Source organism: Spermophilus citellus, assembly GCF_964194105.1.
Source record: "Spermophilus citellus genome assembly, chromosome: 11".
Classification (NCBI taxonomy): domain Eukaryota; kingdom Metazoa; phylum Chordata; class Mammalia; order Rodentia; family Sciuridae; genus Spermophilus; species Spermophilus citellus.
In genome coordinates this window covers 62,769,044-62,786,688 of record NC_138192.1, presented here as the reverse complement: position 1 = coordinate 62,786,688, position 17,645 = coordinate 62,769,044, and the positions used below count along the sequence as shown (strand labels likewise).

The following is a 17,645-nucleotide window of genomic DNA, read 5'->3' as shown; positions in this document are numbered from 1 at the left end:
TTGAATTAGATCTTTTCCCATTATGCTTGAATTGATTATAAAATATTTATTATGTAGCTAAGCAGTTTAAGTATTTTTATTAGTTTTAATCATTTATCTTTTGGTTCCATAAGTTTTTCCAGGAGAACAATTTTATCTTATGCAAACTAGAATGCATAATGTTTCATAATGGAAACAATATGCACTATTCTGCTTAAAATTCAAAAGAGAACTTTAGATGTTAGGAAAAAATACTGCTCACACTAGGCTTTGGCCATAACATTTGAACTAACATTTAAAATGTCATGAGAACTTTCATATGAAAAAGGTTATAATTTGACACATCAAAGATATTTCATATTATTATTATTCTTATGCTATTTGGACTGGTAGAATCCCCATCAATTATAGGGGAATGAGACAAACCAAATTATCCATTATGCATTGAAGAATGTATCACAATGTATGTCATTATTATGCGTAATTGTAAGACACCACTAAACAAAGAATACAGTTTTCATACTTGAAATTTTAAAGAAGGGAAAGGAAGAAGAAAAAGAAAATTCCCATTATCTTACAAAACTCATGTAATGATTGACTAATCCATATATCTATATAACTAATTAGTTTGAAATTAACAAGTTACCTATATTTTCCAATTTTTAGCCTAAATACAACTTTTTCTTCCTCAGAGTATTAAAGGATAACATAAATTTTAACAGTGTGAAAGTCTGCCCCATTACATAAATGATCTCTTTGGTATTTTTCCCTCTCATTTTTAGAGAAGTCATCTTTCATCTACCCTGTAGAGACTACTTAGGCTGTGTTTATTTTAACAAAGGTTTGGATTCTTTGCCAAATCTGCACAAATAAATTTCATATTAAAATATTTTAACCTTTTAAGCCCCCAGAAAGCTATCACTGCATTATGTATCATAGTGCTTTTCTTATACTCTTAAGAAATTTCTCATGAAACTATGTATCTTAAAATATTTTCAGGGCTGGGGTTGTGGCTGAGCAGTAGAGCGCTTGCCACCATGTGTAAAGCTTTGGGTTAGATCCTCAGCACAACATATAAATAAATAAATAAAGTTATAAAAAATATTTACAGTAGTTATATATATCTAAAAGATTTAACATTTTGATAACACTCAAGGAATTTCTAAAATGTCATATAGTGTGAATGTGAAATAATTTTCAAAGTTAAGTGCTCTTAAATTATTTAACTAGAAAAATTCTGTTCAAGTAAAAGTTACTTAGCCTGAATCCTTCTAAACAATGGGCTGAAGTAGCCACTTTGAATTTCTTATTGGCAAGCATAAAATTGACATGGCTTAAATAATATGCACTTGTTTGGACTCAGAAAGTATTTGTTTTAGTAGTTTCAAAATCCCTTATATGGTCAGGTACAGTGGCGCACACCTGTAATCCCAGAGGCTCAGGGGGTTCAGGCAGGGTGATTGTGAGTTCAAAGCCAGCCTCAGCATCCGCGAGGTGCTAAGCAACTCAGTGAGACCCTATCTCTAAATAAAAAATACAAACAAGGGCCGGGGATGTGGCTCAGTTGTTGAGTGCCCCTGAGTTCAATCCCCTGTACCAAAACAACAACAACAAAGAAAATCCCTTATATGAACTGTGTATTAAACCAATTAATTTTGAGTTTTTCAAATTTTTAGAACAGTATTATAGAAAATATACCCTATATTATTTAAAACCACAGTGGGGCCTGAAACAGTATTACATAATTAAGTATATTATGATTTTTGCACAAATTTTGCACATGTGAATGCTAACATTAAATAAGCACCAAGTGATTTCAGTTCAGGTTGGGCTTGGTCACTATGTTGATAATAAATAAACCTTCATTTTGAGAGATTTTTATATTATGAGATTTTGAAACTGTAGTAATTCTGATTAGGTATGTGATTTTGGTTATTTTTTTGAGCCTCAGTCATCTCAGTTGCTAAAATGAGAAGCTTGACGAAGTAAATTATTTCTGAACTTTTCAAATTCTAAATCTGAATGTTTATTCAGTTTTCTGACATAAAAATACTGCAATTAAATCAGTTTTTTAATAGCTCAGTTTAATGATTCCTTAGTGTTGAGGCCCTCAACATTCTTGGAAGGTGAGCATTATCTATATTTAAAGATTCAAATATGTTGGTCAAGAAGAGTTTCCACATGATCTTCTGTATAGTTGGAAACAAACTATTTTTGAAGTTCATGAAAACAGATGAAGTTTTGGTTACATCTTTGGTTATAAGAATGAATTCTTCTGTAAGATTCTTTCCTTTTAGTAACTTTATTTATTTGTTTGTTTAGTGGTGCTGGGAATCGAACCCTGTGCCTCACATGTGTTAGGTAAGTACTCTACTGCAATAACCCCAGCCCTCTACTATAAGATTCTTATGGCCACAATTAAAATTTGCACTTTGTAAAAATAGTGAAAAACATCATTTGGGTTGCATGATTTTCTTCTGAAAGCCAGGGAGAATGCGGGGACAGAGTATCATATCAAACCAAGATAGCGGAAAGGGAAGAAGCAAAACCCCATTTTGTTTCAGAGCCTGAATCTCTGAATCTCAACACCAAGGAAAATTAGGTCTAAAGTAGCTGCATTATCCCCTGAGGAAAGATGAAACTGAAATCAACTAGAGAATTAGTAAGGTCTCCTACTAGATAGAGATGGCAAACTTGGACAGTTGAGCTATGGGTGGAATAATTATGAAAACAACAGGCAAGAAGCAGTAGGCCCAAACTAACAAACCAACCTAGATTTGTTCTGGAGGCTTCCTTTATGTGTCTGGTAGTGGTGTCATAAAAAGAAAACAAATGTATTTGACTATCTTTGGGTATGGAATTCTCTTATTTTTTCTTCTTTTCTACTATTTCTTTTGGTTTGTATCCCTTTTCAGTTCTTTCATTGAATTTATCTAATGGTTCCTAAGGGCATTTAAATTTGCCACTCCAGTCTGTAGGTTATACTATTAAAGCAAATGAAAAGAAATTGATAAATTATAGTAGGAGGAAGGGAGATTATGGTGTATACTTAGGAACTATTGCCATTCTTCTGAGTGGCTAGAAGACATCCAGCTAGCTACTACCAGTCCCTTTTATTTATTTCCTCAAATAATATTTATTGAATATTTACTGTATACTAGGCACTGGGGATATAATCAGAAATAAGATGGAGTACACATGTCTGTGAATGGGACTAGGCATCAAACCAGTAAATATGCAAATATGAAGACTGATACAAATTTTCATGGAAAAGAAAAGAATAGGATGAGGAATATGAGGTTCTTCCTTATTTATATGGAGAGGCCTGATTAGGTCTCTTTGAGGTGACACATTGGTTGAGCTAAAAGCTGAGCAGAAACCAGTCAGGTAAAGAGAAGTAGGAAATATCTTTAAGGCAGAGGGAAAGGCAAGAAGGAAGGCCTTGATTCAGAATGAAATGGCATATTTGAGAAATAGATACCTGTATTTGGAATATGTAAAACAGATGCAAGAAGAGATGACCAAATTCAGATCATGCTAGATTTTATAATCCATTTAAAAGAGTTTGGCCAAATAACTTAATTAGCAAAAGGGCAAAAGAACTAAAGAGACATTTCTCAAAGAAGAAATACAAATGACCAATAAATATCTGAAAAAATATTCAACATCTCTAGCAATCAGGGAAATGCAAATCATTACACTGAGATTTCATCTCACCAAAGTCAGAATGGCAATGATCTATACTAATAATAAGTTTGAGAGAGCGTGTGGAGGAAAAATAACACTCATATGTTGTTGGTTGGTACGAATTAGTGCAACCACTCTGGAAAGCAGAGTCCTTAAAAAACTAGGAATGGAACCACTGTATAAACCAGTTATCACACTCCTTGGTATATTTCCAAAAAATCTAAAATCAGCCACATCAGTATTTATAGCATCACAATTCACAATAACCAAGCTATGGAACCAGCTCAGGTGCCTGTCAACAGATGAATGGATTAAAAAACAATGCAGTATATACACAGAATGGAGTTTTACTCAGCCATAAGGAAGACTGAAATTATGGCATTTGCTGGTAAATGGATGGAACTGGAGCACATCATGCTAAGTGAAATAAGCCAGACTCAAAAAATCAGGGGTTAATATTTTCTCTCATATATAAAAACTAGACCAAATTAAGGAGGGATGGGAAAAGAAAAAGAAAGAAAGAAAGAAAGAAAGAAAGAAAGAAAGAAAGAAAGAAAGAAAGAAAGAAAGAAAAAAGTTGGGGTGGGGTGGGCAGATTCGATAAGAATAGAAGTGAGATCAGTAATCAGTGGAGTATAAAAAGAAAATTGATTTTATTTTTAGGGTGCTTTTTAAAAAATTAATTAATTAATTTTAATTAGATATGAATGACAGCAGAATGCATTTTGATTCATTGTACACAATTGCAGCACACCTTTTCACTTCTCTGGTTGTATACGATGTAGTGTTGCACCATATGTGAAGTCATACATGTACCTAGGGTAATGATATCCACCTCATTCCACCATCTTTCCTGCCCCTATACCCCCTCCCCACCCTTCCCTCTTCTTTGCCCAAAGTTCCTCCATTTTTCCTTTGCCCCCACCCATTATGGATTGGCATCCTCTTATCCAAGACAGCATTTGGCCTTTGGTTTTGGGGGATCGGCTTACTTTACTTAGCATGCTATTCTCCAACTCCATCCATTTACCTGCAAATGCCAAAATTTTATTCTCTTTTAATGCTGGGTAATATTCCATTGCATATATGTACCTCAGTTTCTTCATCCATTCATCTAATGAAGGGTACCTAGGTTGATTCCACAGTTTAGTTATTGTGAATTGAGCTGCTATAAATATTGATGTAACTGTGTTACTGTAGTATGCTGTTTTTAAGTTCTTTGGCTGTAGACTGAGGAGTGGGATAGCTGGGTCAAATGGTGGTTCCATTCCAAGTTTTCTGAGGAATCTCCATAAGGAATTGAGGGGGTGAAAGGAGAAATGGAAAAGGCAGGAACAGTGGAATGAATCTGACCAAACTTTCGTGTGTGTGTGTGTGTGTGTGTGTGACAGTAAATTTCACCTTTATGTATATCTATTATGCACTGATTTTTAAAAACCTATAAATAAATAGAAGTAAGATCATTAAAATAGAGAAAAGGAAATAGGGGAAGAAGGAAGAGAGAGAAGGGGGAATTACCAGGGACTGATTGTACAAGTTTTGTTCCATGCTTGTTCAATTATTCCAGTATGAACTTCATTATTATGTATAACTAAAATGAACTAATAAAAAAGTAAAATAATCTCTTTGCTAAAAATATAGGTGATTACCAATTTATTCTTCAATTTTTCTCTTTTTTTTCACAGTGATCAAGCAGTACTCATATTATAAAGCTGTAAATTAATCATTATGGTCGTATGTTCTTATTTGTTCCAAAACTTCATCTAGAAGGATATTTATTACTCCCAGATAGGAAAACTTGTCAACTAAGAGAATATTATGTCATCTAATTTTAGTTGTGTACTAGGTGCCAATCAAAAATGTATTAAATTTATACTAGAGGGTTTTGAAAGAGCAAAAGTATAAAATTATAAATATGTAAATGAGAAGTGTTTATATACATGCATAAAAATGTACATAAGTATTAATAAAAACATATGGCTAAAAGTAAAAAAATAAAAAAATAGAAGAGTTTGGGACTATTTTAAAATGGTAGTGGGAAACCACTGAAGGACTTCAAGTAAGGTCAGATTAGAGTCATTACGAGGTTACTTGTATAGAGAATGGGCTTGGCATGTACAAAGTGGAACTGCTTCTAAACCCAAGCAGGAGGTGGCTTGAGTCATACAGAGGTGGTTAAAGTGGATAGATTGTGTATTTTGAATGAATAATTTTAATGGATAAAGTTTGCTTATGAGTATAAACCAGCCTCCAGGATGGATTGCCAATGTTATTAAAGTTTTAAACAAGACTTTCTTGAGAAGAGACACTGTAGAAATTATACACCAGAATTTATCTCTGTATTCCTAAAGCTAATATATGGTTAACAGAATCCATGGTATTGTAGCAGAGTTTTCAAAAACCAAGGATCTTTGTTACATTCTCTTTCATTAAAGAAGGTTTAGGTTATTGCAAAGACCATTATATATGGGTAGTTCCGTCTAGTAGATATGGAACAAAATTTTATGAATAGAGGGTACAGTTATTTAAAGAGCCACCTGACCGATCTGTTTGCCCTGGAGGCAATGTGTTCTGAGAAAGATATTGCCTCAGTTCAGTGTTATATTGCAGGTTGGGTTGTCAGGAAATAAATGCTGAGGGAGATTTGGGGGTGTAAAATATTTATCAGGGAACCATACCTATGAAAGGAAGGAGGAGAAGGCAGGATTGGGCAGATGAAGAAGTCAACTCCAATGCAGGTCCAACAATGTTTAGACTAACCCAGCAGGAAGCTGTTGAACAAATGTTTCCCCATCAGAGTGTCCCATGTTGGCCCCAACTTGATTTATACCCTGCCTTGCTCACTCAAAGGGTATTGTCTGTCCCAGAAAGGGTATGCCTTTGGACTAGTCTGTTCTCTATAGCTGAGTCCAACCCCGAAGGAGGTGACAGCTGGAGATTGTCTGAAGGCCACACTCCCCAAAACCAGTCATCAAGTCGTTTCTGGGAGGGAAATCTTCCTGGTTCATCTCCATATCCACCACAAGTACTGCTATGTTACTGGAAATAGCAGTAGTGAGTAATTTATTCTTCAATTTATAGTTTCTTTCTCCCCGGGAACTCAAGATGAAACATACGCAGTTTTCTAATCACCAAATAGTTATCAGTTGAGACAATCCAATAAAGGAGAATTAAGGAGGAAAAGATTAGAAGGAGTGACCAAGAGCAAGAATGGCACAGAAGAAAAACATTAGTGAAGGGAGCTTCTAGGGGTAGGGAAAGCAAATTTTAATGAAATAGAAAAGAGTTGTGACACCCAGTTCTGGGCCTCACTGTTTTTTTCTTTTCTTTTTTGGTACTGGGGAGTGAATCCAAGGGTACTTAACCAATGAGCCACATCCCCAGTCCTTTTTTATATTTTACTTAGAGACAAGGTCTTACTGAATTACTTAGGGCCTCGATAAATTGCTGAGGTTGGCTTTGAACTCTCTATCTTCCTGCCTCAGCCTCCTGAGCTGCTGGGATTACAGGGGAGCACCACCACACCTGGCTGAGCTTCACTTTTGAATGCAGTTCAATTAACACATCTTTCAAAGCATTTTAAAATAACACAGAATAGAAAGAAGAGATCTTGAGGGAGGAAGAAGGGATGAAAAAGGGGAGGAAATGTGAAATGAATTTGAAAAAATCATGCTCTATGCATTTATAAATATACAACAGTGAATTCTATCTTATATATATCTATAAAGCATCGATCAAAAATAAATAAATAAGTGAAAGGAAGACCAAGAGAGTAAAAGAAGCAGAATAGGCAGAGGGAGGAGGGGAAGGTAAGGTGAGTGGCACCAGGGACTGAAATGGAGAAAGTCGAATTCCATGCATGTATGATTTTGTCAAAATGACTCCAACTGTTATGTATAATTCACTAATAAAAGAAAAAAATGGAAAAAAAATCTCGAAACTTAATCTCTTGTTTCCTTGACAGATATGGAAAACATGAATAATAGAGATTGACCATTCATGACGATTCAGAGAAATGCTAGCTCAGATATATTTTTTTAAATTTTCAACTCTGTTTTATGATTTATAGTGGACATTGCACTTTTGAAACAATATAAAATTGGCATGTTTATTTCCAAATCTTTAATATGTAAAAGCTCATTCTCTGATTACATTGAATGATTGACCTTATAAGGGTTTATTTTAATCTTCCATAGTGGCTAATACAAATTTGCTCTCCTCTGTACTTGTCCTGAAATCACTTGGGGTCCTGAAATCACTTGGTAACCTCCTATAGTCAGTCATATAGTCCATGATTTCTTAAGTAAATCCTACTTAATTTATGTAGCACAGATTGATTATTCACATATTTGAGATGAGAGTACATTTTTTGTTTGAATCACTTAAACTATTATACTTTATGCTAGTTGGATTTAGAGCATTTTCTACTTATGTTTTGCTTTATCAAAAAAGGTTAATGTACTAAACCAGGATCTTGTATATATCTGAGTATAGAATATCCAAATATTTTTCATGATTATGATCTTATTTGACCTATTAAAATTTGGTTTTTAATTTCAACCTTTTTTCAAATTTAATTAAATTATTTCTACTTATTAAATCTAGAAATGCATATATGACTTGAAAACTATATATGCAATTTTATTAATAAAGATGTGATACTTACTCACAGTTGGTACGTAACACATTTTATTTTTTTAAATATTTATTTTTTAGTTGTAGTTATCAATACATTTATTTTATTTATTTGTTTTTATGTAGTGCTGAGGATTGAACCCAGGGCCTTGCACGTGCTAGGCAAGCGCTCTACCACTGAGCCACAACCCAAGCCCCTTAACACATTTTAAATAAAAAGAGTGACTTAACATTTCTCATACTTGGCTTATAATATTTGATGGTCCATAATATATTAACATATAGAATTGTTCTTTTAATGCTCTTTGAAGTAACATTGAGCAAGGAATATAGTGGCTATATTCTAAGAGTTTCTTAAAATAGAGGTTAAAATATATTATGAACATTGTAACATATTATACACATATATAATACTTTAAAAATACTTTAAAATGAGATCTGAAGTTCACATTTTCCCGTTAATTATATTTTAACCTTCAATAACATGATACTTTTCTTTGTTCTTTTCTCTTTTTATAAAAAAAATAGATAATCTGGTATTCCGTATGAAAAATAGGATGAGAAGCACCATGTACAAGCCAGTAGACTATCAACAATTGCGGGCTTTAACTGAAGCAAAAAAGTTAGCTTCTGCTTCTACAGAACTAAAGGTTAGAAGTTTTAAGTGTATGTGTTTTTCTAGTTTGGTAAAATTGAATTACAAAGAAGTATAATATTATTTACATTGCAAATGCAAAACTAAGTGTCTGTGTAAATGGTTTTTAGAGTCTCCCAACTATTAATAATAGTGAACAGCAGCTAACATTTATTGAATGTTCTCTGACACTGTTGTATAGTTTACATGCGTTACTTGTTTAATGTTCAAACCTATGAGGACTGAATTCAAATTTGCTTTGGAAACATAGTTATTTCATTAGCTTTCAACAATTTCCAACTTAATCTGAAAAGTAAAGCTGGCTAGAAAGTTTCAGCCATGGATTATTAACTGATTTAAAGTTTCCTTTCCAATATTATATAAATGTGCCCACAGATTCTCTGTATTCTAGAATTTTTTTGTTCAAATATATGTTCCAGGCCTAGAAAACATCAACCTGAACTAAATTTGAAAGGGGGTCTATGTACAAATAATTATATGTAGTATTTTAGGATAACGGATAGTTAGGATTATTAATGAAGTATATTTTTTCTTGTGCAACATTCACTAAAAATATTATTTTCATTGCTAGGATTCTTTGAAAAACTGGTTTGGTGAAGCAGCACATTAATTTACAAGTTTCCATTTGCAATTAAAGTTTTTGTATTTGTTAGTTTTGTATGACATTTTATCATTAATATCTTTTTAAAAAGGCAACCATGATTCCAAAAGCATATTTGATACCTATTCTAGGGAAATATATCCATGAGCAATATCTCTTCAAACTAAGGTGACTACTTAAAAATTAAGGTAATATTTGTTTGATTTATATATAAATTTAAAATAACATTATGTTATGAGTACAAATAAATTTAATAGAAAAAGTCACATAACTATCTTCCTAATAAATCTATTTTCATACTAGACTTCCATTCTGAGATGTTGTACACATACCTCATACATAAACACATATATAAATAAAATACATATTAAACATAAATATTTAATATGTATTTTATTTTCTTTTGTGATAAACACAGATCTGAAATTCTATATAGCTCTTCTCTTAACATTTTATCACATTATCTATGTATTATTTGTTATCTTGTTATATCAGTCAAAAATATTTTGATGTGCCTACCAATTACCTTGAAAATACAATAGTGAACAACACAACCCTTACCCTCATGGAGTGTACTGTCTGCTGGGACAGGGATGACAGTGCTTATTAAATAAGTCAGGAAATAAAATTACATTAAGTGTAAACTGCAATAAAAACACGTTGACCCATGTATAATGAAGGATTTGATCCTGATTGGGTGATTAGGAAAGGTCTTTCTGAGGAATTGACATTGAGAGCTCAAGGTCAATTATAATTAACTAAGCAAATACAAAAGTGACAAGCATTGTATTCCAAATAGAAAAAGATGCATGCATTACCAGGACTTGATATTTTTGGTATTTAGGTTATATCCAATTTGTGATGTTAGTCTTCCTGCTACTACAAAAATCGTCATGCACAGAGATTTTTCAGTATTTTAGAATGGTCTACCGCCATGGGATAAATTCCCATCATTGGGATGTTTGAGCCAAAAGTTATGATGATTTTTTTTAGTGTTTTTAAGATCTATTACCAAATTTCTTTTCCAAGGTATTGTTTTAATTTTATTGATACCAACACATAATCTTCATACCTTTCTCAATGTTGGAATATGTACCTGTATATTCCTAATATTATTCATCCATCTATTTATCTCTCTGAGATGTACCAAAAAAGGCATTTGGTTGAATGTAGAAAGGTTGAGTGTCTAAAGTCATTTTTATTTGTCAAGGCAAATAAATATATCTTTGACTTACTATCAAAGAGTAAATATATTTAAGATTTTTAATTATTTATTGTGGTTTTCAAAAACCTAGGAAGAACTAATTTTTCATCACTGTCAGCTGCTAGACTGCATCTCTGGCTACAGTATTGAATGTTTTTGAAGTTAAACAGATGCTCCTTTCAACTGGCATTTTAGATTGCATCACTAGCTTTCTGTTCATACTGGAATATAATTCAGAAAAAGCTTTTTAATTCCATTATGTTCTAGAAAACTTTGTACATGGATTCATATCTTGGAAAACCTCAAAAATTTCTTGTCTTCAATCACTGTCAGTAGTAATCATTTTGATAAGTTTTTGTTTAGATTTTTTATTATTCATAGATTAATAATGAAAAGAAATTTTCCTTTAAAGCATCTTTGTGTTTTCTATTGTTTTGCTTTATGGATAGGAAGAACAAAAGGTGTCCTGGATACCTCATAATGTTCTAACACTTTTTTTCTTCATATAGTTTTTGTTTTTCACTATATCTGGATTAAGAAAGATGTATTAGAAATGTTGTTATATCTGATTTTCCAAGTTTAGCCTTCTCATTTAGCTTACAGGTAGCAAGTGACCTTCTGCTTTTAATTTATTTTTAAGATGAGAGCACTTCCTTGAAAGACTCATGGCTTAAGTGGAATTAAATAATTGGAAGTTAAATAAAACTCTTAGAAGTTTATATTTTAATGTTATGGATGCTAATGTATCAAACAGTCTATACTAAGTAGAATTATAATTACAATATTATCTGTTATTCTTTCTTATTTTATTATTGAACTTTTTATAAAAGGTATTGACTCAGAAAGAAAATGTAATTCATCCAAATGTTCATAGCTAATACATTCTGTCTTAATCCTTGTATTAATTATCAATCTATTTTCCTTTTTATATATGCACATTTTTTAATGCACAAAATTAACAGTTGTAGCACATTAATTATTATAGCATTTTATTTTGGCAACATAGATATTTTAAGATGGAGTGATAAAATGTTGAAATTTAAAGCACATAGAGAGACTGTTGCTTCAGGTTATATTAGAATAATTAGCTATTTGCCTGTTGTATTACTGACAATGTTGGACTGATTAGAATTGATGGTCATCTATAAAATCACTGTGTCGTTGACCACAATCAATTTTTGGATGCTAGATGAGACAATGAGGTGCACTGTTTTAGTCAGCCTTTTTGCTGCTGTGACTAAAATACCTGACAAGAACAATAAGAGAAAGAAAAGTTTATTTGGGGGACTCGTGGTTTCAGAGGTCTCAGTCTATAGATGGCCTTCTCCATTCCTTGGGGTTTGAGGTGAGGCAGAACATCCTAGTGGAAAGGTAGAGGAAAGTGGCTCAGGACATGATCAATAAGCACAGAGAGACTCCACTTACCAGATCCAAAATATCTACCTAAAAGACACATCCTTAATGCCCACCTCCTCCAGCCATATCCTATTTGCCTTCAGTTACCACTCAGTTAATCTCTAATAAGGGATTAATATACTGATTAGGTTAAAACACTCATCACCCAATCTTTTCACCTCTAATGCTTCCTGCATTGCCTCACACATGTGCTTTTGGGGTCCACCTCATATCCAACCATAACACAAACATTGAGTCTTTCAAAGGTTGAAGCCATAGAATAGATTTGGACTAAAACCCTAGAGTAGATTTGGGTTAAAAACGAGACCAATTTTTCATACACTGTAGATAACTATTCATTCCCAATTTAGTAAGTATAAAAGGGATCTTCATTATTATTTTTGGTTGAATTCTTTTCTTAACAAGAATGAATATTTCTTCTTGCCCAATTTCCTTTTATTAATTCTTTTTTAAACTTTATAAAAAATTATAAATATGAAATATTAGTTTAAATGGTATAATTATCTCTATGTAGAATCATCTAGCTTCAATAATTATCAACTTTTGGCTATTGTTTTCTCTGTAATCCCCTGCACCAGATTGTTTTTAAGCAAATTTTAGACATCATAATATTTCATCTGTAAATATCTCAGCATGTAAATCTAAAATACCAGAACATAAAAAGCCCTATATTACCACACACATATAAATATTAATGTCTCAATAATTTCAAATATCTAGTGTTAAATTTGCCCGATTGTATCAAACTTTTTGATTTGTTCTTTGTAGTTATAAATGAAACAGAATCAATTTTGGCATTATTATAAAAGCATGGAATATAATTTGTTCTAATTTAGTTTCCCTTTCCCTCCTCTCTTCCCTCCTCCTGTTCCCTTGCCTCTACTGATCTTTGTGATATTTACTTATAGGTATTTTTAATTTTTTTAAAAAAATAAATGACAGTGAAATGCATTACAATTCATATTACACATATCAAACACATTTTTTCATATCTCTGATTATATACAAAGTATATTCACACCCATTTGTGTCTTCATACATGTACTTTGGATAATGATATCCATCACATTCCACCATCATTGCTAACCCCTGCCCCCTCCTTTTCCCTCCCACCCCTCTGCTCTATCTAGAGTTCATCTATTCCTCCCATGCTCCCCCTCCCTACCACACTATGAATCAGCCTTCTTATATAAAACATTCAGCATTTGGTTTTTTGGGATTGGCTAACTTCATTTAGCATTATCTTCTCCAACTCCATCCATTACCTGCAAATGCCATGATGTTATTTTCTTTTATTGCTGAATAATATTCCATTGTATATAAATGCCACATTTTTTATCCATTCATCTACTGAAGAGCATCTATGTTGGTTCCACAGTTTAGCTATTGTGAATTGTGCTTCTATAAACATTGATGTGGCTGTGTCCCTGTAGTATGCTGTTTTTAAGTCCTTTGGGTATAGACCGAGGAGTGGGATAGTTTGATCAAATGGTGGTTCCATTCCCAGGTTTCCAAGGAATATCCATACTGCTTTCCATATTGGCTGCACCAATTTGCAGTCCCACCAGCAATGTATGAATATACCTTTTCCCCCACATCCTTGCCAACACTTATAGGTTTTTTTAAATTAGTGTCTTGTGGATGTACATGATGATGATTCACTGTTGTATATTCATATATGTACATAGTAAAGTTAGGCCAAATTCATTCTTTCTCTATCCTATCCCTCTTACCTTTGCTTCATTCCCTTTTGTCTACTCCAGTGATCTTTCTTTTATTCTTTTTGTTTTTAAATTTTCCATCCTCACTTTGGATTAACTTCTGCAAGTCAGAGAAAATATTTGACCTAAGACTTTTGGGGACTAACTATTTCACTTAGCTTGATAGTCTCCAGTTCCATCCATTTACTGACAAATGCAATAAAAATCATTATTCTTTATGGATTAGTAATATTTCATATTATATATATATATATATAATATATATATATATATATATATATATATATATATAATCCATTCATCTGTTGAATGGTACCTATGTTAGTTCCATAGATTGGCTATTGTGAATTGTGTTGCTATAAACATTGATATTACCACATCACTGTAGTATACTGAGTTTAAATCCTTTGGATATATACTGAGGAGTGGGGAATTGGGTCATATGGTGGTTTCATTCCACACTCCTTTTCAGAGTGGTTGCACTAATTTGTAGTCTTATCAGCAATGTATGAGTGAACCCTTTTCTCTACATCCTTGCCAACATTTATTGTAATTGTATCCTTGATAATTGCCATCCTGACTGCATTGAGATGAAATATCAATGTAGTTTTAATTTGCATTTCTCTAGTTGCTAGAGATGTTGAACATTTTTCATATATTTGTTGATCATTTGTAGTTCTTATTTTGAGAAGTATCTATCCAGTTCCTTTGACCATTTGTTGCTTGGGTCATTTGTTGTTTTGGTATTAAGGTTTTGAGTTCTTTGCATAACCTGGATATCAATGCCTGATCTGAGGAGCAGGTGACAAAGATCTTCTCCAATTATATTGGCTCTCTCTTTGAACACTTGATGGGTTCCTTTGTTGTGAAGAAGTTTTTAATTTGATGTCATCCCATTTATTGATTTTTAAAAATTTTACTTCTTGTGCTTTAGAAGCTTTATTAAGGAATTCAGTTCCTCAGCTGCTGTGTTGGAGTGCTGGACCTACATTTTCTTCTAGAAATTGCAGACTTCTGGTGTAATTCCTAGTAGGTCTTTTTAATCATTGATTTATAATTTTATTACATTATGATATGATAGAATGCAAGGTATTATCTCAATTTTTTATTTGCTAAAAGTTGCTTTGTGGCTTAAGATATGATTTATTTTAGAGAAAGATCCTTGTGCTGCTGAGAAGAAAGTGTATTTAGGCATTGATGGATGATATATTCTATATACGTCTATTAAGTCTGAATCAGTAATTCTATTTCTTAGTCCTATAGCTTCTTTATTTAGTTTTTGTTTGGAAGATCCACCAAGTGATGAGAAAGGCATGTTAAAGTCACTCACTATTATTGTGTTTGATCTCTTTAATTCTTGAAATTGAGAGGGTATTTTTCTTGAATGTAGATGCTCCTTTGGGGCATAAATGTTTATGATTGTTATGTTGTGTTGGTGTATAGTTCCCTTAAGAAGTATGAAATGACCTTTTTGTGTCCCTGCTGATTAATTTTGATTTGAAGTCCACTTCATCTGATATGAGGATGGAAACCCCTACTTGTTTATGAAATCCATGTGAATGAAAAAACTCTGGGTTTCACTTGTGTGGTAGAGAGGACAACTCTTGTTCTCTTCAGCAATTTGTGAATTTCATGCTTTTTAGACTCTCAGATTGAAACTCCAAGTGCAATCAATTCCTCCCCAACCCTTCCAAATTCTCATCCAGGCGTATCTCTCCCAGCCAATCTTTCAGCAGCCAATCTTTCAAGTGGAGGGTGATGGAGGATGCTATGTAGATTTCCCTGACCAGTATTCTCCATGTATAAACCTCTATCCATGTTTGATTTGTTTCTGGTCACCTGTACACACACAGTGCTGTGCACTGTGGGTTTGCCAAACCTGTTTTTCAAGTTAGGCACAGTTGTCAGGATTTGTATTCCCCAGCTGCCACTTCCCCATGCTGGAGCTGCAAAATGGTTCCTTCCTCTGATTTTGCTGGTATCTAGGAGAGATGTAGCTTTTTTCCATGCAATAATGTTCTGCAGAACACCTTTCAAATTAGTTGGTCAATGTCTTTGATCTCTGATCTCTCCATATCTAGACATATCTCAGACCTCCTAAAAATGGGGTTCCTTTAATTGATGTATGGCTCCACTATTTTTGCACAGGGGAGATCACACCCAGCAGCACACTGCTGGTAGCAGCAGTGCTAGGGATTTCTTCTTTAATTTGTAATATCCAACCACCTGAGTCCCTGATCTGCTTTGAATGTCCAAAGTAAATTTCAAGAAAGTTTCCCCTTTCTCATCTTGCCGAAAAGCTGCATGTCTGAATTCTTGGTTTCACACCTTACAGCAATAGGAAAGTGACCCTCTCTAAACTGCTATTTTGTGTATCTCTTGATAATGCACTGAATTTGTAATTTAGTTTATTGATTCCTTCATTTTGAGAATTTCTGTTTGATTCTTTTTCAGAATCTCTATTACTTTATTGAAGTGATCTTTTTCTTCTTGTATTTTCTCTGATTTCAGTCGTTATATCTTCTTTTATCTCATAGAACAGTTTAACTATGAACTTTCTAAATTCCTTCTCTGACATTTCCTCCATTGTGGAGTCAATGAAATCTGTTGTTGAATCATTATGGGCTGTTTGTTATGGTTTTTCTCTTGTTTTTTTTTCATATTGTTTTTATGTCTACCCATCTATTGGTATAGTTCTGACTTCTTTTTCTTAAGAGTCTTGGTTTGGTAAATATCCAGAAAATGATATTTTAAGTCAATCTCTGACCTCTTCTGATCCGAATATCAACACTATTTTAAGAGATGCACTGAGCCCTATTTACAATAATCACTTCCGGGCCAATCCTTGTTCTATTCAACCTTACAAGACACAAAAACTTGTTGCAATTGGTCTCTGCATTTCTTCAAATAGGTATAAACCTATAATAAAGTTCTGCAATAGGTCAAAACATTAGTTGTTAAATTTAGTAAACTTACTATAATCTTAAGTGAGGGCTAAAAAGGGGGAGGAAGAAAAATTGGACAAATAGGAGAGGGAAAAAGAGGGAGGGAAGTGGGGAGAGAAGGAAGGAGGTGCTATAAAAGGAGAATTTATACCAAGGCAGAAAAGAGAAATAGATGAATGGGTGGTATTTGCAGAAGTAGTGGATAATGCAAGAGGATGAGCAGGGGATAAGAGAAAGAAATATCAACTAGAGCTAAGAAAACAAAGATAGGAAGACTGATTCCAATTAATGCTTTAAACTATTAGATGAAATACATTCAAATGAGTTGAAGGTACAATATTGGCTCTTGGATTGACAATTATTCATATCAAAGAGTAATTTATATGATCAAATTAGATATTAGAATTGTTTAAATACTATGTCATGGTGACAAAAATTCTTGTTGTGTCTTTTGTCTGGATTCCATTGGGGTTTGGACATTTAGCAGATGTCCATCAGTCTATGGCTGTAGATCTCTCTGAAGTTTCAGGGGCACAGAAGCTTGGAGAGTGCAGAGTTGTGAGTTGGCTATTTCTGTTGTGTGCAGTAGTTCATGATGCAGGCTCTGAAGTGCCCTGTGTTTGCTGTGGGTTTTCACACACCTGCTTCCCTCCACTGGATCCATTTTGTGGTAGTTAAGGTGGCCGTCTGTGAGTGCAGGAACTCTGGTTGTGGGTTTTCTGTGGCTATTCTGTGGTGTAGAAGTATTCCCCTGGCTGACAGTGCTTTCTGAAGTGCTGTAGTGAAGGGCCTCTGGTAGTTC

At 33.4% G+C, this 17,645-nt stretch overlaps 1 protein-coding gene across 1 annotated transcript in view; it reads left to right on the top strand.

Annotated features, from left to right (window-relative positions):
- Nucleotides 1-7,650: 7,650 nt before the first annotated feature.
- CCDC148 (coiled-coil domain containing 148) overlaps nucleotides 7,651-17,645 on the top strand; it is a gene marked incomplete at its 3' end in the record, with an annotated part of 228,305 nt that continues 218,310 nt past the window's right edge. Inside the window, exons 1-2 of the mRNA XM_081260650.1 lie at nucleotides 7,651-7,693; nucleotides 8,830-8,951. Coding sequence (XP_081116776.1) covers nucleotides 7,666-7,693; nucleotides 8,830-8,951 — 150 coding nt within the window. The 5' untranslated portion in view covers nucleotides 7,651-7,665. The remainder of the gene's footprint in view (nucleotides 7,694-8,829; nucleotides 8,952-17,645) is intronic.